We start from the raw sequence: 23,361 nt of genomic DNA, 5'->3' as shown, positions 1-23,361 counted from the left end.
TTTCTGCAGCCTTTGGCACTGCTGATCACTCTCTCCTCCTTGATACTCTCTTCTCTCTAGGGTTTCAGGATGCCACTCTCTCTGTTTTCCTCCTTCTTATCTGACCTCTTCTTCACTGTCTTATTTGCTGCATCCTCCTCCAGGTCATGCCCTCCAAGTATAGGTGTCCTCAGAGTTCTGTCCTGGGCCCTCTTCTCTTTTCCCTTTATACTACTTCATTTGGTGGTCTAATCAACTCCCAAGGACTTAATTACTATGCTGATGCTTTCTATGCTGATGCTGATGATTGTCAAAGCTACCTTTACTGCCCCATTCTCTCTCCTGACTTCCAGTTCCACATCTCCAGCTGCCTTTCAGGCATCTTTCAGACATCTCCAACTGAATGTTCATCTTGAACTCAATATGTCCAAGACAGAACTCATTATCTTTCCCCCTAAACCTTCCCTCCCTGCCCCCCTTCCCTATTACTGTAAGGGGAACACCTTCCTCCTAGTCCCTCAGCCTTGAAATCTAGAAGGCATCCTGGATTCTTGTTTCTCATGCCCCGCATCCAAGCTGTTGTCAAAGCCTATAGATTTCACCTTTGCAACATCTCTCTAAAATGCCCCTGTCTCTCCTCTGACATTGCCAGCACTCTAGTTCAGGCTCTCCTTACCTCACATCTTGATTATTGCAAAAATTACTGCTGGTGGATCTGCCTGCCCCCCAAGCCTCTCTCCATTCCAGTCCATTTTCCATTTTCCATTCGGCCATCAAAGTGATTGTCCTAAAATGCAAATCTGATCATCATCTTCCCTACTCAGTAAAGTGCAGTGGCTTCCTGTTGCCTCCAGGAGCATGTACAAAATGCTCTGTACCCCCTTCTACCTTTCCAGCTTTTTTTCATTTTATTCCCAAACAGGTACTTTTTGATCCAGTGACACTGGCCTCATGGATGTTCCACAAAAAAGATGCTCCATCTCCCAGCTTTGGGCATTTTCTCTGACTGTCTCCCAAGCCTGAAACTCTTTCCGTCCTCTGCTCGGACTACTTACTTCCCTAGCTTCCTTTAAATCCCAGCAAAAATCTTACCTTCTACAGGAAGCCTTCCCTAATCCCTATTAATTCCAGTACTTTCTCTTTTTTAATTATTTCCTGTTTATCCTGTATGTAGCTTGCTATGTATATATTTGCTTGCATGTTGTCTCCCACGTTAAATAGTAAGCTCCTTGAGGGCAGGAACTGTCTTTTGTCTCTGTTTATATTGCCAGTGCTTAGCACAGGGCTTGGCACATAATAGGCCCTCAATAAATGTTTGTTGATTGATTATTGTCTTGGTCTATTTTATTGCCTTGCAGATAGTATAGATATAAAGATCATCTCATCAGTGAATGTCTAGCAGTCAAGTGGAATTGGCATTAAAGACCTTTAGAGTTGTTGTAGGCAATCATTCCTTTCCTTTCTATTATGCTTCTTGTCATTTTTTTCCTCAAGATGGCTTCCTTTTAACCTATTTTATTTAAATTCGTATTGCTGTTGTGTTTATAAATTTGTACCACTAGATGTCGTTAGACTAAAAAAGGTTGGTAGGCTAGTCTTTCCAATATAAATTTTTTTTTAAACTTCATTGGCAAGTAGATTCAAATATATTAAGAAATATTAGAAAAGAAGAACAGGAAAAGTAGTATATAGAATGAAAGAAGAAAACTTTAAGTATTTTAAAAGATTACACATTTGAAAACCTGTGCTGTATTAATGTAATAGAATAATGTATAGTCAGGCAGTCAACAAGCATTTATTAAGTACTTACTGTGTGCTAGGCACTGTGCTTAGTGCTAGGCTTCGGTTATTTATTGTTTGTCCTTTGTTCTCAGAAGAGGACCAGGACACCAGGAAGGTCATGTCATGACATGCAGATGAATTGGATTTAAGTGAAGGGAGGGCTGTACAGAGTCACCAGCCTCACTTTCTCCTCTGGAGCCATCAGGGTCTAGTGGTAAGATAAAGATCAGGAGGACTGAAGGTGGTCCCCTAGTGCTAGGGTTATAAAAGAAATGAAGGATATAAGCATTTATTAAGAGCCTACTCTGCGCCAGACATTGTGCTTAATGCTTTAGAAATATTATCTCATTGATCCTTACAGTAGCCCTGGGAAGTAGGAGCTGTTATTATGTACATCATGTAGTTGATAAAACTGAGGCAAACAGAGGTTAATTGACTTGCCTAGGGTCACTAGCTAGTAAGTGTCTGAAACGATTTGAACTCAGCTCTTCTTGACTTCAGGCCCAGCACTCTCCACTGTGCCACTTAGATGCCTTTTAAATGAAAGACAAAAAAGTCACTATCTTCCAGGAGCTCTCCTCCTAACGTGTGACTGTCTACGAACATATACAATATATACAATGTAAATGAGAAGTGATCTCAGAGGGAAGGCGCTTGCCGTAGGACATACTGGGAAGGGCCTCTGGTGGAAGGTGAGATTTTAGCTGAATGTTTAAGGATGTTAGCTAAGTTGTCTTGTGCAAGGAACAGCAAGGAGACCAGTGTCACTTTTCAGTTATGTTTTAGAGAGGATTCTTGTTCACATATTTATTGGACTAGATGGCCTTTGAGAAGACAACATTGAGATTCTGTGGTGACTGATTTTTAGATCACTTTTTCATTATTAGTAAGATCTGGATACTCCCCTTCACTCCCTTCACTAAGGATTTAATATATACCCTTCACTGAAATGTTGAGAATTTATCCCAGGATAGTCTCAAAATTATTTTTTACCTCCAGAAAAGATGCTGACCTCTGTGTACTTGGACTAGTCTAGCTGCCTCTTCTCATTTTGGTTTCCTTTAGTGCCATTTGTGATTCTTCATGTAGCACATCAAGGCCTCTGATGTTAGAGTCCAGTTGTAGTGGCTCCACTGTAACTGATGGAGGAAAACAAATCTTTATAGACTTTTCCATTTTTGGACCCTTATTGTCCTTCCAGTTATTTCTTAAATGTTCTTAGGGTAATCTGGGCTAGTTGTATCTCTCACCAAGCTTTCTATAAATTCATTTTTCCCTTTACTGCTTCTTTCCGTTTTATGAAGTGATGAGAGATCATAATCTTCCACCATCCTTCTCTGTATCATTTTTACAAACAAAATTGTGTCACCAATGTTTCCATTGGCTACCACATTTCACTTCTTGGTAAGGAGATGAAGTATTTGGCTAACCCACTTTCTGGGCTCTCGGTTTCCTTGGTGTGGTGATTGATATAAATTGATATAAATATCAGTTAAACTTCTTTCAGAAGTGGTGATTATCAATGTTATTTTCTTAAGTATTTCCCATTTTTTGACATTAGTTGTTTAAATAGGTCATGTTTGAGCTGTCTTAATTGTATTTAATTATTTCCGTTTTTCCTTTAAATTAGGACTTTCACTGTTCTAATTAGTTGATGGTATGTATACGGGTGATTTGTAAATTATTGCTATATTGTTAACCAGTAATTTATTCTTCATTTGGAGAGAATCCATTTTATTTTTAGTAATGTTATGTGGTTTTTGCTATGTCCAGTGCTTTCTAACCTTCTTCTTGAAAAAACTATTTACGATTAAGCTATGGAACATCTGTGTATTCTGCAAGGCCATAGCCTCTTTGGAGTATTACTCTAAGTCCTATTTCCCCCAGTTTTCTTGGCCAGTGTAGCTTACCTTTGTACTTAAGTCACTGAGTTCCAAAGGATATGTTAAGTTAATTTAGAGGGCTGTATCAAAAGCTCTTCTAGAATGTCCGTTTTCTTATCTTACATAGCAGATGTAGGTGAACTCATGTGAATTGTCTTCACTATGGTTTTTCTTCTTATGTTAGTCTTGAGGTGAGATGGCCCAATGTCCTCTGAAATCGTGATTCAAATCGGTTGCCTCTGGCTGTATGATAAAATGAATCCCACTTACTTTATTTGCCTCCCCATGGAGAACTTGTGAGCCATCCTTTCATTTCATTGCAACTTCTTTTTGTCTTATTTGGGGCATTTTCTTTCTTCTTCTTCTTTTTTTTTTGGAAGGGGGAAGGCAGGGCAATTGGGGTTAAGTGACTTGCCCTAGGTCTGTAAGTGTGTCAAGTGTCTGAGGTTGGATTTGAACTCAGGTCCTCCTGACTCAAGGACCGATGCTGTACTCACTGTGCCACCTAGCTGCCCCTGTTGCATTTTCTAATATTAGATCAGAATCTCGAAGTTTTTGAATACCTTTTAATGGTTTTTATTGTGAGCTACATAGTCCTTAGCACTTTCTGCTCTCTTCTGCTCTTCTTTTCTCTTTGATTGCAGAAGCCAAAAGGCAATTTTGCATTTTTCTTTGTTTCTTGCAGTGCCATAGCCGAAGAATGCATTACCTACTCATCAGCCTTTTGGTGGTAAGCCTTTTTATAGGCTGGTCCTTGGAAAGCAGACACAAAGTGTCTTTGGGATTGCACTCAAAACCTTTTGAGCATGGTGCACTCTGTTAGAGATTAGGTTCCACTGACAGCTTTCTAGGGCATCAAGAGCCCCTGCCACATCCTGGTCCTGGAATAGGACTTTGTGTAGGCAGAATGGAAATAAAGGGGAAAGGCAATCAGAACTCAATGCCAGTGGTATTTAACTGTTAGTGATAAAAAATCAGGTCATCTTTGCTGAACTAACAATCTCTTTAAATGAGAAGAAACCTCTTTAACGTGAATATTTGGCATGTATGAAAAAAATTCATTCTTCTTCATGTGGTAGTGTAGTTTAAAAAAAAAAAGGACTCTTAAGAAAACAGAGACTGTGCTACACAGCTGCAGCCTATTCCTGAACACCTAACCAGAGGAGCACTTGTCATGTACTCTGGGAAATTACAGGCATGTAGGTGGGATGAAGTCACCTGAGTAATTTACTGTAATTACAACTTTCAGGAGTTTTCCCTTTCCTTATTCATTACTAATTTTGTAGTTTTCAAATTCCCATTGGTACAAGCCTGTGATGGTTCTATTCAGAACTGCTTCTACCTGAAGTAGGGAGATAATTATAAGTACCTTTTTGCTTTCTTCTTGTGTTGGTATGTTAAACTAGTGATGAATCATGGTCCAAATATCACAAAATACTTCCATGGTGTTTGGAAACAGCTTTTCATAAGCCATACTCTTTGTGTTTCTTTTTTTTCTCCCTTCTTATTCTTTCTGTCTAAGGACTTCTTAAAACCTTATCACTATAAATGTATTTCTTGAGATGAGAAGAATCTATGAAATGTATTAAGCAAACAATTCTCTCTTGTTCTCTGTTTCACTCCCCTACTGAGTCCCCTTAAGTCTTATAGGCATTAGAGAAGAAAAAGTGCAATATATTTAATTATATTGGTAGCACTTTTTGTGCCTATTCAGGGAAGCCATTGTTCATTATGGGCAAAGTAAGGCCAGCATGAGCTTGGGACATGTAATACCCAGAATTCTTGAGCCTTCCCTAAGAGTTAGAGGACTGGTTTTTTGCCTTTGTTTGCTCCTGAAGATTATTGTTAGTTTCAGGCCAGCCATGGTCTTTGGAAATCCAGATAGGTCAGTTCTCAGTCCTTCTCATAGTTTTTCTTCAGTCCTATCCATTCCTGAGCCATTTGGAACCCCTAGAATAGAGCTGTATCAGGCTCCTTTGAGCCTCGTATGAACTTCTTAGCCTGTTTCTGGGCTAGAATCATCTCTGGGTTCCTGATCTGGATCTCTGCCCTTAGGGTGATTCTGGAGGTTCCATAGCTACCCTGGCAGCCTAGACTACCTACCCATGCTTAGCACAGTGCCTGGCACATAATAGGTGCTCAATAAATACTTATTGATTGGCTACGTTTTGACTTACTGATATATGTGTGCATATGTTTTGATTGAACATATATGTACATATATACATACACAGTTATGCATATATACATATACATGTATGGATAGAGGGACGAGATGTCTGATTTCCTTGGGATATAGAACTTCTGAGTGAGGAAGCTCCTTTGATCAATGCAGTTTGGCACCTTCTCTGCAGTTTATAGCCTTAGAGAGTTGCTCCTAGAGTGCTGAGAAGTGAGGTGACTTATCCAGGGGTACACCACCACTAGAAGTCACACTTGAATCCAGGTCTTTCTGGCTTCAAAGGTAGCTTTATTCACTATCTTGTACTAATTGTGTCTGTCTTTTTATCTCTGTCTCCATCCCTCCTTCCTTTCTTCCATGTTTGTACATATATATCTGTACACAGCATGTGACTTTAGGTTTCTAACAATTAAATCAGGCATATAGCTAATATACTTCCCCTGAGAAACCTAGGGAATTGTGTCACCTCACATTGTCTCCTTTAGTTGACAGAGGAATTAAATTGAGGAGTTTCTGAAGAGTCTTGCAAATCAAGAGTTGTACCTGATATGATTCTCCCTTTGCAAACTGTTTGTTCATATCCTTTGTCTGTTTATAATTGGGTTATCAATAGCCATATAAAAATGCTCCAAATTGCTGATAACTATACAAATCAAAGCAGCTCCAAGGTTCCACCTGACACTCATCAGCCTGGCAAAGTTGACAAAAAAGAAAAAGAAAGTGACTGATGTTAGAAGAGTGTGAGAAGACTGGCACGTTAACCTACGTTGGTGGAGCTCTGACTTGGGGCAGCCATTCTGGCAGCCAGTTTAGAGCTGTATTCCAAAAGGTTTATGCTCTGCATACTCTTTGATCCAGCAAGATCACTACCACGTCCATAGCCAAAAGATCAGAGAAGAATGAAAAGAATCCACATGTACAAAATATTTATAGCGGCTCTTTTTGTAGTGACAAAGAACTGGAAATTGGGGGATGGGGGAGGGCAGGGGCAGTGATTGGAGAATAGGTGAACCAATTATGGTATATGAATGTAATGGAATACCATTGTGTCCCAAGAAATGATAAGTGTTTCAGAGATATTGTGAAGAGTGTATGTATGGATGTAGAGTGGAGTGAACAGATCCAGAACAATTTATATAGTCATTCTATCAACCACAGTTCCAGAGGACCCATGAAGCGTGCTGTGAGAGTCAGCCACTTATGCAGAGTCTATCTGAGTGTCCTCATGTTTAAAATCTTGCTTAAACTTTGGGTAAGTGCACAGCCAGCGTGCAGGAATTGGTGGTCTGGAAATACCCTTGCACATGCACACTGAGACACGTAGGCCACACAGATCCCAGCTCCTCATTAGAACTTGTAATAATCAAGATAGTTTTGCCTTTATATGAAAATTGTTTACTCCCACCTATAAAAGCTAGTAGTTTGAAATAGGGGCTAGCCTCACCCAACTGCTTACTGCTTTGGTGTACTGATAAAATATTATTTTTACCTTTCTTTTCCAGAGTTTGCTTTGTTGACCTGGGCGAGGCCTAGGCCAAGGTTTCTTTTAACAATACTACCCACCTCTTGATAGAATGAGCTATATTTTTTTGGACATGGCCAATGTGGGAATTTGTTTTGCTTAACTGTGCATATTTGTCACAAGGGTTTTTTTAGAGAGGGAGAGAAAAACATATTTTTCTTCATTTTAAAAAATTAAAACTAAACAAAAAGAAGTTCTTCATCCAGAAAAAAAAACCTTTAGGTTTAAATTTTTTTCCACTTTGTTGCTTTTTCTTTTTTTCGAACCCAGAACAATCTTTCTGAGAGGTTAGAAATTTTAAAATTGGCCTCTTGCCACACTGTCTCTTCATCGTTACTAATCATTTTGTTCTTGTTGTAGAAATAAGCAGAAAGATTTCTCTGTAACATTTTATGGTGCCTGGAGACACAGAAATGAGGTCTTGCTTAGCTTTACATATTTCAAAAGAAAAACTAACATGTCAGGAAAGAAGGGATAGAAAAACAAAATGCAGCCTGTAACGTTGTTGCTTCAAAACTGAGCAAACATTTCTGGGAGCGAGATCCTGCTGGATATCACTAAATAAGAATGAGTTGATGTCATAGTTGGCAAGAAGAAACTTACATTTTTCACCCATATAAACAGTACAATGTCTCTGGGGACCAGGCTGAGTGTTGGCGTGGTGGTGAAAGGCAAAGGGCAGAAAATCAAGGGGAGAAAAGTGGGCAGAGGAAGGAATGTGAACAAAAGTTGCTCTCTATAAATAGATTTAGTCAAAATACAAAAGCCACATTTGTTAGAAGAAGGTTTAATCTTAGGACAAAAAGTGATGAAGAACAGAGATGTTTACAACATTACACCAGTCCTGCCTTGTAGGGCTGTTTATGATTGTCCCAGTGGGGGGCTGCATAAACTTGGATTCAGTCTCAGGAAACAATGTCCGATTTAGCAGCTTGTTTTACTGTTGCATTGAAAGGGTGGAAGGACAAACTACTGAGATCATATGGTAGTTAGAGAGAATCAGAATTCAGAAGGTTCACCTCTTACCTGTCTCCTTGTTCCTTTTCAGTCCCCTTTGCTGTGAGCTCCACAAGTCTATCCTGGGCTCTCTTTTGTCTCTACTGTCTTTCTTGATGATTTCATCAGCACCCGTGGGCTCGATGACCTTTCCTGTGCAGATGACTTCCAGATTTAGAATATCTGGCCCTACTCTTTCTTTTGAGATCCAGTCCTGCATTACACACCAAATGCCTCTTGGACATTTTGAACTAGATGGGCCCCTAGGCATCTCCAGCTGAACATGTCCAAAACAAAACTCATCTTTCTCCTTTGGCCCATATCTCTTCTTAATTTACCTCTTTTTGTCACTGTTACCTATCCTTCCAGTCGCTCAAGTTCACAGTCTCAGCATTATCACTGACTCCTCACTCTCCCTCATTCCCCATATCTGTTCAGTTGCCAAAATTTGTAGATTCTACATCTAGAACACATCTCCCATCCATCTCCTTCTCTACTGGTATAGCTATGACCTCAGCACCTCTCTCCTGGACTGTTGTAGTTGCCTCCCAGTTGGGTTTTGTCTCAAGTCTCTCTCTTCTCTGCACCAAAGTCATATTCCTAAAGCACAGGTCTGATTGTGCTCCCCGCCTCCTACTCTTACTCCCTGGAAAACACGGAGGCTTCCTATTGCCCTAACGATCAGATTCAAACTCCTCTGTTTGACATGGGAAGAAATTCCTTCATAACTTGGCCCCAGCCTCCTTTTCCTGATTGACTACACATGACTTCCCACTATGTACTCTGAAGTCTGGCCAGAGTTGTCTTGTTGTCACTCACACATGTCATTCCATCTTCTGTCACTCTGCCTTTGCATATGCTATCCAGATCCCTGGAATACATTCCCTTTTCATCTTCCCCTCTTAGAATCCTTAACTTCCTTCATTGTACAGCTTGGATGTTACCTCTTCCATGAGACTTTTCCTTGCAGCGAATGCCTCATCTCCCCTGAAATTATCTTGCATTTACTTTGTATGCATTTTTTTTTATCAATTTTTATGTGTAGATGTTGTTTTTTTTGTTTGTCCTGGTGTTTTGTTTTTTTGTGAGGCAGTTGAAATGAAGTGACTTGCCCAGAGTCACACAGCTAGTAAGTGTCAAGTGTCTGAGGCAGAGTTTGAACTCAGGGCCTCCTGACTCCAGGGCCAGTGCTCCTGCGCCACCTAGCTGCCTCAAATCCCTGTCTTCCTTTAAAATTTAGCTCAGGCACCATCTTTAATATTAAGGCCTATCTTGATTCCCCCACCCCTGAAATTACCTTGTATTTAAATAAATTTTCCATTTATTATAAGCATATGTGTCATTTCTGCAATAGAATATGAGCTTGATGGTAGGGATTATTTATATTTTTGTCTTTTTATTCCCAGGTAGTGTGCTTGTTTTCCAGTGCCTTTCCTTTCTACCTTTTCCCCACTTTTACGGTAACTTATAGTATTCTCTTCAGAACTGAGAATTTATTGGGCAAGTTGAGGAATATATGTTGTAGCTGAAGCTCTAGCTTATATCAGGTACATTTGGGAAGTGTTGAAATTACCTAGTGTGATCTGGCTAATTCTAACAACTAGATAAACAGTCATGTTTGCAACATCTTTGTTCTGAAGACTGAAAATTTTAGAAAAAGTGGTGCTCTGATAATATATGTTCAGAATAAATGTTCTGATTGAGATAGAGTGTCACAGTGACCCACTGAGACATTTGGGAAGACAAATGACTGGAGGGTGAAGAAAGTAGAGGTGAAGGATGTCTTTATTATCCAGTTTGGGGCCTTATCCTGACATCTTTTAGCACTTCCAGCTCTGCAGATGATATTTTTTTTTGGAGAAGGGAAGGAGTGCAATTGGGGTTAAGTGACTTGCCCAAGGTCACACAACTAGTAAGTGTGTCAAGTGTCTGAGGCTGGATTTGAACTCAGGTCCTCCTGACTCCAGGGCTGGTGCTCTACTCACTGTACCACCTAGCTGCCCCCTGCAAATGATATTTTTAAGGCAGACAACATGTTGGAACATGTGAGTGGAGAGAAAGGAAGATGGGGATGGGAACAGGAAAGAGCAAAGAAAAAAGTAAAAAGACAGTCTTAAAGCTGGAGTCATGAGAAAGGGAAAAGGAGGTAGAGAATAGCATTTCACAAACTGCTCACAGATCCCAGAACTTGTGTGTAAAACTGCTCGTGAAGGAAGAATGTAGTGACCACAGTACTGTAAAGGACAACATTCAGAACTCTTCTCAATTTAGTGACTAATCATGACTTGAGAGGACTGTTTGTTAAAGAATGCTTCCTGCCTCAAAGAGGTGGCAGACTGCTGTGGACGTGTTAGGCATGGTACATATTAATGGCAGACATTGTTAGATACTGCAATGTACTCATTTGTTTTGTTTAACTATACTTCTTACAAAGGAGAGTTCTGTAGAGGATGCGGTTTGGAGTCATTGGGAAGTTACATCAATGTAAAAGAAAAAATACTATCAATAAAACATGTTTTTAAAATCCTGTCCTTCTTAAATGGGAATCAGTTGAAGGGTTAAAGTTAAAATCAGTTAAGGAGCTTAAATTTAATTTTACATTATAACATTTACCTATAAAACCAAGTCTCAGGACCCAGAGGCCAATCTGTTCTTATAAATTAATGTCACTGGAATTAGATGGGGTGAGAGTTGTGACTAGGATATGATTCTGGAAAAGGTATACCTTATACAGAAAGAATGGGATAGATAAAAGGTAAGAGGGGGAGGGGCAGAGCAGAGTAGCATTGTTAGCTAAGAATCAATCAGTGAGTATTTATTAAGCATTACTGAGCATTATTAAGCATTACTAAAGGCAAAGCATTGCGGTGGGCACAGGGGATACAGGTACAAAGAAGGGAACAATCTCAACTTGTGAGGAGCTTACATGTTAATAGAGTTGACACCAAGTGTATAGAAAAATATATATAGTATAAATGTAATACAGATACATACAAAGTCATTAAATACTAGGTTAGGGGTGGGGAACCTGCAGCCTCAAGGCCATGTGTGGCCTTCTAGGTCATTGGGTGTGGCTTTTGATTGAGTCTGAGTTTTACAGAACAAATCCCTTTATTAAGAGGATTCATTCTGTGAATTTTGGATTTAGTCAAAGGGCCACACTTGAGGGCTACATGAGGCCTTGAGGCCACAGGTTCCCCACCCCTGCACTAGGTGGTTTGGAGCAAAGGTACTAGCAGATAGGGGAACAGGAAAGGCCTTATGTAGGTGGTAGTGCCTGAGTGCATGTTAAAAGAAGGCAGTATATGGTAGTCATGGGGGGACTTATTCAGGCATCTTCTGGTACTCTTTTTCTTCCAAAAGCAGAACAGCTAATAATCTTCTGGCTTCTATTGATGGTCATTTTATCCTTAAAATGTGGAAGAATCAATAATAAGTGGAACTATTTTCCCTCTTCTCACCAATAAATAATCTTGCTTCTGGTGTAGAAACGGTGGAAAGCTTGGGAGAAATTAACTATTCCATTTTAGAATTTGTGATAGAGATGGGGAGAAAAGTATGGAACAGCTGAACATATAACCTTGATTTTGGGAGGGCAAATTTCAAAGGAATCAGAAAAAGAACAGATAGGAGCCCATGGACTAACAAGTCTTCTCTTCAAATTAAACTGGAAGAGATGGGGAAATCTTTTAAGAATGAAATTCTGAAAACACAAAGAGAAACAAGTCTAGTGAGGAAAAAAATCAGTTTTCCACTATCCATGTGTGAGTACAAGGAAGTCAGTGACAACTGATACATACAGAAAATGGAGAATGTATACAAACATATGACCCAGTGCTCTAGTAATAGTGTCAGGGTGACATAAGGTCAGAATGAGCTGAAGCTGGGGGTGAAAGCTAAGAATAGCAAAAAGGGCATTGTTTTTTAAAGCTATATTGGGGAAAAGGAATGTGAATAAGAATGGATAATTAGGGATTTGATATCCAAGAAAATTGAGGACTTATGTAATAGAGCACTTATCTTCTCTTGATGAACTATATTCTAGAGTCCTGAAATAGCTGGCAGATGTGTTGCTGAGCCACTGTTAGTGATCTTTAAAAGATCAAAAATAGAAGGGCATAGTTACCACAGAGCAGAAACAGGAGGACAGATATTCTCCTAAAATTATCCAAAAAAGGGAAGAAAATGTAATTTGCAAACTCTGAACCAGTGAACTTGACTTCAATTCCTGACATAATCTTAGAATATATTAATAAGGAGATAGTGAAATTTTAAAATGAGATACAGTCTTACTGCAGAAACCTCCTTTTAGAAATTATTATGATACTTTGACCAGGATGATAACATGAACTTTATTCAAAAAACTGCCACAGGAATTCAAAAGAGCATAGTAGGAATAAAGAGATACTACTAAGATGAATCTTTTTTTTTTTAATTAAATAAGGGTCAGATCAGGATCATCTACCATGTTTCCAGTGAATTTTTTGAAAAAAAAAAGAGGTATAGAAATCATCTTATCTTAGGCAAGGCCACAACAAAAAAATCAAAATGATTAAGTCACCGATGCTGACTTAGGTCCGTTATAAATTCATGTCATCTAACTTTGCTTGGGCCTTCACCACCACGAGGCAGTCCTTTTATTCTTCCTTAATTAATTCCTAGCTATTCCAAGCATTCCCTTCTTCAGACCTTCCATACTTCTCTGTCCTCTAGCTCTCTCAGCTGAGGATTTTACCTCTTAATTTACTGAGAAAATGGAGACCATTTAACATGAATTCCCTTTTCTTCCTTTTTCTTCATTTCAAAATTCTTTGAAATCATCCCCTTAATGTTTCTTCTTTCCCTCCCTATAAGTTGATCTAGCCACATCATATGCTAAAGGAAATGATAATCACGAAGAGTCCTCATGGATTCATGAAAAATTAGGTTAGGCTGACTCCCCTACTGTTATATCTTTTTTTGATAGACTTGCTAGATTGGTAACTCAGGGGTGAGTGATACATAGTTTGCCTAGATTTTAGCAAAGCATTTGATAAAAGTCTCTTACGTTATTCTCATGGACAGGATGTAGAGATATGAGCATTATGTTCTACAGTTATATGGATTTTTTAACTGGTTGAATGACCAGACCCAAAGAAAAATCATCAATGGATGAATATCAGCTTGGAATTAAGTAGTGGAGTGCCCCAGGGATATGTGGGTTGGCCATGTGCTTGGCTGACATTTTTATCCATAAGGGTCTAGATGTCATATTCATCAGATTTCCAGATGACATGAAGTTATGAGAGATAGTTTACATGTTTAGTAACAGAAAAGGAATTTTGAAAGTTATAAGATTGGGTCAAATAGAATAAAGTGAAATTTAATAAGAATAAATGTAAATAAGCTTAAATAAAAATTTCAACTTGAGTTAAAAAAATTAACCTCACAAGCACAATATTGTAGAGTTGTGACTAGATAGCATCCAATCTTTTAAAATGCTAAGGATTTTAATGGATCACAAGCCCAGTATGAGTCAACAGTTGAGATATGACATCTAAAAAAATTAATTTGATCTTAAACCATGTGAAAAAGAGCATATTATCCAGGGTTAGGGAAATGAGGGTCTTGCTGTGCTCTACTCTGATGACATTACATTACAGTGTTGAGTTGAGTTCTTGGTGTTGCATTTAGAAAGGCCGTTGTTAAACTGGAGATAATTCAGGGAGGACAGTTAGAAAAGACCTTAAGGTCATGCCCTATGTGCGTTGGTTGGAAGAACTGGGGACTTTTAGCTTAAAGAAGAGAAGCCTTTTCTGGGATGCAATAACTTCAAATATTTTCAGGTCTGTCACATGGAGGGGAATTGAACTTGTTCTATTTGGACTCAGGGAACAGATGGCATCTACTTTGCTTCCAGTTCTTTTTTGCCTGTCTGTGGTACTTTTTAAAACATTATGTAGTTTCACTTTTTATATCTCTTGCCTTTGTAAGTTTTTGTTTTTGCTGTGTCTGACAATGTGATTGTGACTCTTGCTGTTTTGAAATCACCTGATGAATAGTAAATTTTATTCCATTCTCTTGCATTCTCATGAGTCTGTACTTTTTTAGATGTTGTTATATGCAGCAATTTGTTGGGTTAATTTTTTTTTCTTTTAATCAGTTCTACTACCCTCATTTGGTTGGCTTGTTTAATCCTTTCACATTTAAGGTTATGATTTTTTGGCTTTTGCTTTCCTCCGTTTATTTCTTTTGTAATGATTTTTGTCACCTTCTTTTGTCTGTACTTTGTCCTTTTGATTAGTCTTGCTTGCAATATTTTTATACTCATATGTTCATACAAGCTTTCCTCACTTTTTGGGGGGGGCAGGGCAGTTGGGGTTAAGTGACTTGCTCAAGGTCACATAGCTGGTACATGTGTCAGGTGTCTGAGGCTGGATTTGAACTCAGGTTCTTCTGACTCCAGGGCTGGTACTCTACTCACTGTGCCACCTAGCTGCCCCTCCTCACTTGTTATTTGCTTGCTTTACTTAAGTTCTTTGAATTTACTTAAACTGTTAAATTGTTTTTCTTTTTATGTATTTTTCTGTAAGGATGGTGGTTGCTTGAGTAAAGTGATTAAATGCTATGCCCAGATACATTTATCAGGTAAGAACATATCTTGACTATTCACCAAGTGTGAATAAGGCCTGAATAGCTCCTTAGGTGTCCCAGGTGGTCTGTTTAGATCAGATAAAGGACTTGGTCATGTCCTCTGGAGTCTTAACTTAGAACCCAGGACATTTCAGCAAGCTGCCAGCCAGTAGAGAATGTTCCAGCCAAACCTTTAAGAAGGAGCCACTTGGTGGAGAAGAGAGCGACTTGACTTTAGCCTTGGTCTCCTTCTACCTTGGCTCCTGTCTGCCAGCAGATACCATATGAGCTTCAAGAAGTCCAGAGGATTTGAACTTTTCCTTTGGTGTCTTAGCAGTGTTCCCAGAACATTGGTGGCTGGTGGAAGTGTCTGCATCAGGAGCCAAGGATAGACTGCACAAATGAGGAAAAGCAGATTCAAGGATCTACAAAGCTCAGGAGAAATGCTATACTACACTTAAGGGAACATCTTCAGGATTCCAGAAAAAGAACTTCTAGGAGCTGTGAATTACCCCATTGCTTATATCCTCCCTAAGTCTGAACTCACTTCACCCTGGATTCTATATGTACCAGTGAGAGAGTGTCATATTCTTTTGGGGGAAATATTTTGTACCAACTATACCTCCATAGTAAACACCCATTTCTAAAAACTAATTAAATCTGGCTGACTGGTTGGTATTAATGACAATCATGGGGAGGAACACACTGGTGTTTTTAGTTTATGATTTGTAGTACTAGGAAGTACTAGAAATATGCCGTCCAACTTCCGAGAGTTACCCCTAGAGACCTCATAGCCAGTTTCTGGGGACTCGACTTCTTAGTTCAAGTGGCAGTTGGGATAGTATCCGGAACATATAATACATGTCTGAACTTGTCAAGAATAAACAGTAGACCCCTCACAGTTTGTGGGGACCCACTGGAGAGATTCTTCACCCAGGACTCATTTACTGGATTTTTTTCCTCTGTTGTTTTAGACTGCAGTTACGCAGTAGCCATTTTTTTTTCTGGTGTGTTTCCTTTGTAAGTAACAGCCCCCAAATGAATTGGCAGTTGGGTCCACAGAGCCCAACTGCCACTTATCTTCTGGGGGTATGTAGAGTTAGCCTTGAGTGATTGGAGGTTGGGAAAGTAAGTCCAGGGGTACACTAAATTTCTATTTCTCCCCCTGATCCTCTGCTTTCCCCTTTCAGTTAAGTGATGGATTCAAAATCTTCCCTCTCCTGTCTCCCTCTGAGTTCTTATTTTAAGTGACATTCTTTTGTGGCTTCCTTTTCCGGTTTTTCCTAAACTTTGTCACCTGATTGTTTGTCTTCCCTTCCATTCTCTTCTGAATATCTTCTCGAATTGATGGACTTGTTCAGTATTTATTTTTTCTATTTTCCTCACGGGGGTGGTATCTTTGATGTGCCAAAATCGAATTCTCTTTTTTACCCCATTTCTGTGTTATTTGCATCGGCAAATCTTAAGCTTTCCTTCCTGTTTTCTGCTGTACTTCAATCTTCCATATATCAATTCATAAATGGAATGATATAAAATGTGGCGTGAGTCATTTCATGTCCTTGGTCATGAGGCCAGGTCTGCCCTCTTGTCTCTATCATGATTATTCTTCACTGTTAATTAAGGCTGGAGGTAGGGCTGACTTCCCATCCATTGGTGGTTCTCTGATCAAGAATGCCTGGAGGTTTCAGGCCTTGTTTACTTCATCTTGCGCTAGCTTTTCAATTCCTCGGCACATCTCCTTTCCAGGTGCTCCAAAACTTCCGGCCATCTTCATGTTTAATCTTGGGACGAATGGGAGAATATGTTGTTATTTCTTTTTGGCTTTTTTTTTTAATTTTTCTTTTTGGCTTCTTGATCATTGGTCCATATGGTGTCCTTTTAAATCTTTCCTGAGGAGTTTGAGAAGAGTGCTCTTAGATCTTGTTTTCTACCACCTTAACAGGGACTCAACGTTTAAAGGCACCTTTTGGTGTGTCTTTTTTGTAAAGTGAAGCATTCTTTTGGAGTTACCTCTAATTTATCTCATTTGAAAGACAGGGTCTTTGTTCGTTAGGTTTTCTTAAAGTTGGGGTCATTCTTGCATTAATTTAATTCTTACCACAACTCAGTGAGAGGCAGAGTATTCCATGCCAACACATTAGCATTTCTGCCCCAACTCAGTAGAAGTTGCCCCAGTGTAATCCCCAGCTGTCTGCTTCTTTCTTCTCCTTTTTGCAGTGATGATTGGGAGAAACACTACTTGCCATCTGTACCATGGCTTATGTTTTAAATTTGACTGGATATTGGTACCAGTTCACCTATTTTAGGCTAACTCTCTTAGGATATTGTATTATTAAGAAATATATTTCCTGATGATCTGTTTTTCAGGTCTACTGGAAACCACAGTGTGGTTACCTATAAGACAGAGTTTCAGGTGGTTGTTAATATATCAGTCTGAGATGATGACTGTTTGCATCCCTGTGAAAAGAAAAGAATGGGTGTCTGTGTTTGAGGGAGGGTGTGTGTGATTGTGTTTTATACTTTGAAAAGAAATGTAGTATTTTTAGGCATTTCACCTTATATGGGGGTTCTTTTTATTCGAAAAAGTGCCCCTGGCCACTCTAAGACTCTTAAGGTCTAGAACAGTTGTTGATCTGCCTTGGTAGAAGGAGTTTTCTTGCAGTAATGAAACCACAATTCCAGAGGGCCCCCCCCTCCTCTGGCACCCCCCCAAGGCATCAGGATACAGAATGTTCCTGTGTGTGTGTGTGTGTGTGTGTGTGTGTGTCTTAGTCTTAGATAAAATTGACCATGGAACAGGCCATTGGGTGCCCAGTAAGTCTTAGTCAAATGAAGGAAATCACTGATCATTTTTATGAGGTAGGTCAGGCCAGAGTATATTTTTTACAAATTCTTTTGTCTGTTTCTTTATAATAACTTTTTTCCAAAATAAGATTGATTCTATTTTGGAAAGAGGTGATGTTTATTGTACTGCAAAAATGTTAAATCTTGCCACTTTTAAAATACGGTCCCAGTTCAGAAATTGGATAGGCCTCCTAGAGACAAGGAACTGTGCTCGGTAAGAGCCAGGCTTAGCATACATATGGCTCTGTACTTTGTTTTAGAACAACTGTAGGGTTTTTTTCTACCTGACATTTCAGAGGGGAAGAATTGGTCAGCAAAATATTTTGCAGAATCTGACTAACCCTGATGATCTTTCCATCCAACACTTTACACAAATAGGTAGGTACAAATTGTGGATTATTGAATCTGTAGAATATTTATCTTTAATTCCTTACCCTCCCTCAGGCCCCCCTACCTCCCTATTTCTCTATAAACACAGTGGTTTTAAGAGGTTTTTATTAAGAAATATTTCCAACATATAGAATATGTAAATTCTAATCCTAAACATTCAGGATCTATTAGAACAGACTTTGAATTCAACTTTGTGCAAACATTTGAATGCCTACATTTTCCATGGTCCTGTATTATTTTTAGGGGGCAAGAGATAGAAGTCAAAGACATTGTCAAGAGCTTGCAGTATATTTAGAAGAAAGTAACTTCTTTTTGCAAAAATGGGAATCATTACAAAAAGTAACATGCTCTATGATTACCAGCATTTTTAGCATACATTATTTCATTTCATTCTACACCATAACCCTGTCCCTGGTGCTAGTAGCATCTCTGTTTTACAGATGGTAAATTGAGGCCCCCCAAATAAGTGACTCACTCAGGATTACACAAACCAGTCGTTGGCAGAGATCAAATGACTATGTAGGTGTCTTCATTTCCTCCCAGTCCAGGACTCTTTCCGCTATGCTTCACTGCTTTCTCATACAGTACTCTGTTAAATGTTGAAGGACATTGGTGGTACTAAACATAACATTCCAGATGTGGACTGAGGATGTCAGAGTCCAGAGGGACCATCACCTCTACTCCTGGAAGCTGTGTCTCTTAATGCAGTCCAAGATTGTGTTGTTTTGTTTTTTTTTTTTGGCAGCCATCCTACTCTGCTGATGCACTGAGCTTGCAGACCACAAAACCCCCAGATCCTTTTATAACAACTGTTGCCTACCCATGCCTCCTCCGTCTTGTACTTGTGAAATTGATTTTTTGAACCAAAATGTGAATCTTTACATTTATTCCTATTCTGTTGAATCTTAATCAGATTTAGTCCAGTACTCTAAAAATGTTTTTCCATCCTGACTCTGTCATTGAATGTGCTAGTTGCTCCTCTCAAATTTTGATAAGTATATGTCCTTCCCTGTGCCTTTTAATAAATGTTTACTAATTGACTCATTGACTAGAGAAGCATATTTAATGAGGATATGCATGGGAAGACGCCTTGGTTAATTCAACTGATTGAAGCTGAGTTTCCCTTTGTGGTTCCCTAGTCAACCATCAGCATGTACCTAGAGGCAACTAGGTAGTACAGATGAGAAAATGCTGGACCTGGGGTCAGGAAGACCCAAGTTTAAATCTAGCCTCAGACACTATCTTTGTGATCCTGGACAAATCACTTGGCTGCTGTCTGCCTCAGTTTCCTTATTTGTAAAATGGGGATAATTATAGCGCTGATTTCCCAGAGTTGTTGTGAGGATAAAATGAGATAACATTTGTAAAAGAGGAGGATACTAAGTCTTTTCCCCATTTGAGGGGCTTCTTCTCTTCTCTAGGATTTGTGTAGATTGCTCTCCCTTGTGCCTGAAAACAAACCAACTCCCAACAATGCTACTAGCTCTTGGTACTCGAAGCATTCCTTTGAGGTGTTAATACTAGCCACAGTGTGGAGGGGCCAGTCAGCCATAGATTATAGCAGTGATAGGTTATAGTGGACTTGATTCTGCCATTGCCCATGCTAGTGTCTACTCATTGCTCCTCTGCTGCTAATGCTGGGTGGGCCTGGGCCTGTACTTCTGCCCACTTGGACCTGGTAGCCACTGCTTCTGGGGCATGCTTCTCTGCCTGCTGGCTGCCATTCCCACTGGGTCTCATCACATTGTCTACTCTGCCAGAGATAGCTGCCACCCCCCCGTGCCATTTTCAGACCCAGTGCTGGTCAGAACCTTTTCTCATGCTACAGTCTGACTTTGTTCCCTCATGCTGAGCCCTGTGATGGAGTCTCCTACGTAGAGCATTCCTGCAGGCCTGTATTACCACTGCCCTTCTGTGGCTGTCAAGAGTTCTGGAGGTACTGCTGCTGCTGAGTACCTGACTGCCCTCCTATGCTGCGGCCAGGTGCTACAGGTGTAGTATTACTGGCCATGTCTGGTCCATCATAGTATAAGGTCAGGGATTTCCCTTCCTGCCAGTGGCCATCCTCCCCAGTGCAGGAGATGCCTTTGAGAGACCTCAGAGTTCCTGATAGCTTCATATCTCATGATTGCTGTCAAGACGGGATTATCTGGCTTCCTAGGCAAGAGAAAGACACAAAGCAAAACAAAAAAAATACAAAGCCAGAGATTCCTCTGGGCCAGTCCATGTGCTCTATCTGCTTTGTACAAGCAGTAGCTATTTCTGACAGGATATGAGAATGTGTCTAGGTCCTAAGATCTGTAGGGTTCCGTCACTGGAAGTTCCAGAGAGGGAGACAGAAGGAGTTGAGTTCTTAGTTCACAGTTTTGAAGTAAGAATGGAAATTCTCTTTTAAAAAATGTTTAAATTGATGTAGCTCAGATTCTAGATTGACAGTTTCACAAAGGTCTTTGGGCTCCTGGGGAGAATTAAGTATTGCCCTTTCAAATGCTTCCCCCAGTGGCTTATGTCAAATAATCACAACAAAGTCCCCTAGCACAATTCTGGTTGGACTCTCAAATGCCAAATTAAAAACAAAGAAACAAAAACCAAAAACTCAAATAATTTCTTCAGCAAAGTTGTTAGACAATCCTAAAATTCCAGGAATCTTGCTTGTGTTGCATTTTCTCACTGTTGGGGTCTCTCATGTCACCACTCACACTGGTTTGCTATGTCTAGATACAATTATAGGACTGAAGACTGTTCAGAAAAACAAAACATTCACACACCAGGATAACTTCTGTACAGGTGGGAGGGGCTATCTTTACATTGTCCTCCTCTGAGTCAATTTGGTGGTGATCATTAGCAATACAGAGGTATCTGTTCCCCGCCAGCATGTCTTATTCTTCGTTTGTCCTTTTTTAATAGGGAGAAAGTTTGTCCTTTTTTAGTAGGGACAAAGTTGTTTTGAATCCCCCAAAATTCAGTTCTTACTGGTTGCTTTGAAGGTAAACTAAGCCTTGAGGAAATCCCTGATATAACTTTGGAGGAGGCGTAAATTATTAGGTTGGAAGGCTCTGGACAACACAGTTGATGGGTCTAAAAGAGGATTTACTGAAATTATCTTTGAGATACAATTCATAAGGACAAAGAGTATATTTACATTGGTCTCTCCTTCCTGCATTGCCATATACAGGGGCAGGAGGAGGAGGTGGAGGGGTGGAGGAGGCCTCATGCTAAGTAACCACCATCTGCATAGGCATAGCCAAAAGCGCCAGAAACCTGGAAGCCAATCTGAGCTCACCTTTCTCTGCATTGCCCATCCCCCACTTCTTGCACAACTAGACCAATTGTTTCTAGCTGAGCCTGACCTAGGTCTATGACCCTGTAGTTCATGTTCAATATTAGAATGAAATGAGACACTTTTAGGTAATAGTTAACAAAAGGATATTTACTTAGCATGAGAAGGCTATTTAACAAGGATTTGTAAGTAGGACACCACAAGTTGATTTAGCTGAGTACAGCTTCCTTCCCTGAGTTGCCATTGGGATGCCAAACAAAGCATGCCCCTGAAGTTTCTTGTGGCTGTTTGTTACTGAGGGGAGCAGTCTGAGTCTTTAGTCCCCTGAGCTAACCAAGTCTCTAGGATGGTTAAAACTAGCCTAACTTGCAAAGGGGTTCAGGTTAGGTTAGGGTATTGCTCCTACCACGGGCTGCCTTGAGTGGCACAGCTTCTAGGAATAGTGAGGCGATGGTCCTCCTGTACTCTGCCTTTGTCAGTTCTAATTTGAAAATCATGGTCAATTCTAGACACCAGTTTTTAAAAGAACACTGATAAGCCAGAGAGGATTCCAAGAAGGACAACCAGGATGGTGAAGGACCTTGAATAGATGACATGACAAGTGGTTGAAGAACTGGGGATATTTAGCCTGGCAAAGAGAAGACTTGGGGTGGATGTGGTCTCTGTGTTACAAATATTTAAAAGGCTTTCACATGGAAGAGGGATTAGGCTTGTTCTTTTGGGCCTCAGAGTATAGAATCAGCACAGGAACAATGGGGGAAAGCTAAAGGGGGCAAATTTAGGAACTTCCCAACAATGAGAGCTGTTTGAAAGTGAAATGGGCAACTAGAGAGACAGTGGATTCTCATTCCTTGGAAGTCTTTAAGCAGAGGCTGGACCAACCGTTGGTGATTATGTAACAGTAGGGATGCTGAGGTCCATTCCCATCCCCAGAAATTCTGTGGTGGAATTTCAGGAGTGTTTATTTCTTTACTAATTTGTTTTTAGCATCACCTTCCAACTTCTTGTATAATTTAGTCCTCTGTATTAGTTAAGGCAACCATTTTATCATTAAAATTTAAATTAAAAGCAAGAAAACCAACAAATCCCTAACTGCCAAAACTTTTGGTTTTGAGTCCAGAGGTAACTGAGTTGTCTGATTCTAGAAACAATAATAAATGATGTTTTTCCTCCCTTTACAGATGTTCAACAACTGCCTGATCCATGAGCCTGTTGTTGGTACAATTCATTCTTTCCCTTGTTTTTAGGGCTTTTGAGTGGCCAGACATCTCCCACAAATACCAAGTTGGAGAAGCTAGACTCTCAACAAGTTCTCCAGCTCTGTCTCCGATATCAAGATCACCTTCATCAATGTGCAGAAGCTGTTTCCTTTGATCAGAACGCTTTGGTCAAACGAATCAAAGAGGTAAATTGTGCGTCTTTTTCCCCCCTTCACTTACGGTAAAATTGCTAATTCATTTTGCTTGTGGTGTACTTTGAATTCTTAGTCATTTCTTTGGTACCTGTACTTAACCAGTGATCTTTTGAGCTCCAAGACTGATGTTTGTTTTTTCTTCATAAGAATTTATGTGTTCCTGTTGAATTTCATCAGGTTTTTGCCAGACCATTTCCCTATCATTTATTATGCACTATTTGTATGCAATCTGTGTATATATAGCAGAATGACACAGTGGACAGAGCCCTGAACTGGGGGTCAAGGGACCCGGGTTATGGTCTTGCCTCTGCCTGGGTACTGTGTGACTTCACCCCTCCTAGTATCAGTTTCTGCATTTGTAAAATGAGGTAGTTTGGCTTAGGTGATGTCCATATCGTACCTGCTTCTGCATTCAGTCTGTTACAATCTATCGTTTTGTTTGAAGAAAATCTAGCATCGTGTAGATATGAAGTTGGG

The 23,361-nt window shown here is 39.8% G+C and overlaps 1 protein-coding gene and 1 long non-coding RNA gene across 3 annotated transcripts in view; one reads left to right on the top strand and one right to left on the bottom strand.

The window, feature by feature from the left end:
* Positions 1 to 23,361, top strand: part of BORCS5 (BLOC-1 related complex subunit 5) — a 135,625-nt gene that overhangs the window by 23,290 nt on the left and 88,974 nt on the right. For both annotated transcript variants that reach the window (XM_036758357.1, XM_036758356.1), the window contains exon 3: positions 22,718 to 22,875. In XM_036758357.1, coding sequence (XP_036614252.1) covers positions 22,718 to 22,875 — 158 coding nt within the window. The remainder of the gene's footprint in view (positions 1 to 22,717; positions 22,876 to 23,361) is intronic.
* Positions 1,794 to 3,871, bottom strand: LOC118849489. Its single transcript, XR_005010432.1, has 3 exons — positions 3,672 to 3,871; positions 2,774 to 2,900; positions 1,794 to 2,016 (listed from the first exon to the last, which is right to left on the bottom strand). It is a non-coding gene; the product is annotated as an uncharacterized LOC118849489 (long non-coding RNA).

Source organism: Trichosurus vulpecula, chromosome 5, assembly GCF_011100635.1.
Source record: "Trichosurus vulpecula isolate mTriVul1 chromosome 5, mTriVul1.pri, whole genome shotgun sequence".
NCBI lineage: Eukaryota > Metazoa > Chordata > Mammalia > Diprotodontia > Phalangeridae > Trichosurus > Trichosurus vulpecula.
Note: the sequence above shows the minus strand (reverse complement) of the source record. Positions and strands in the feature narration are given on the sequence as shown.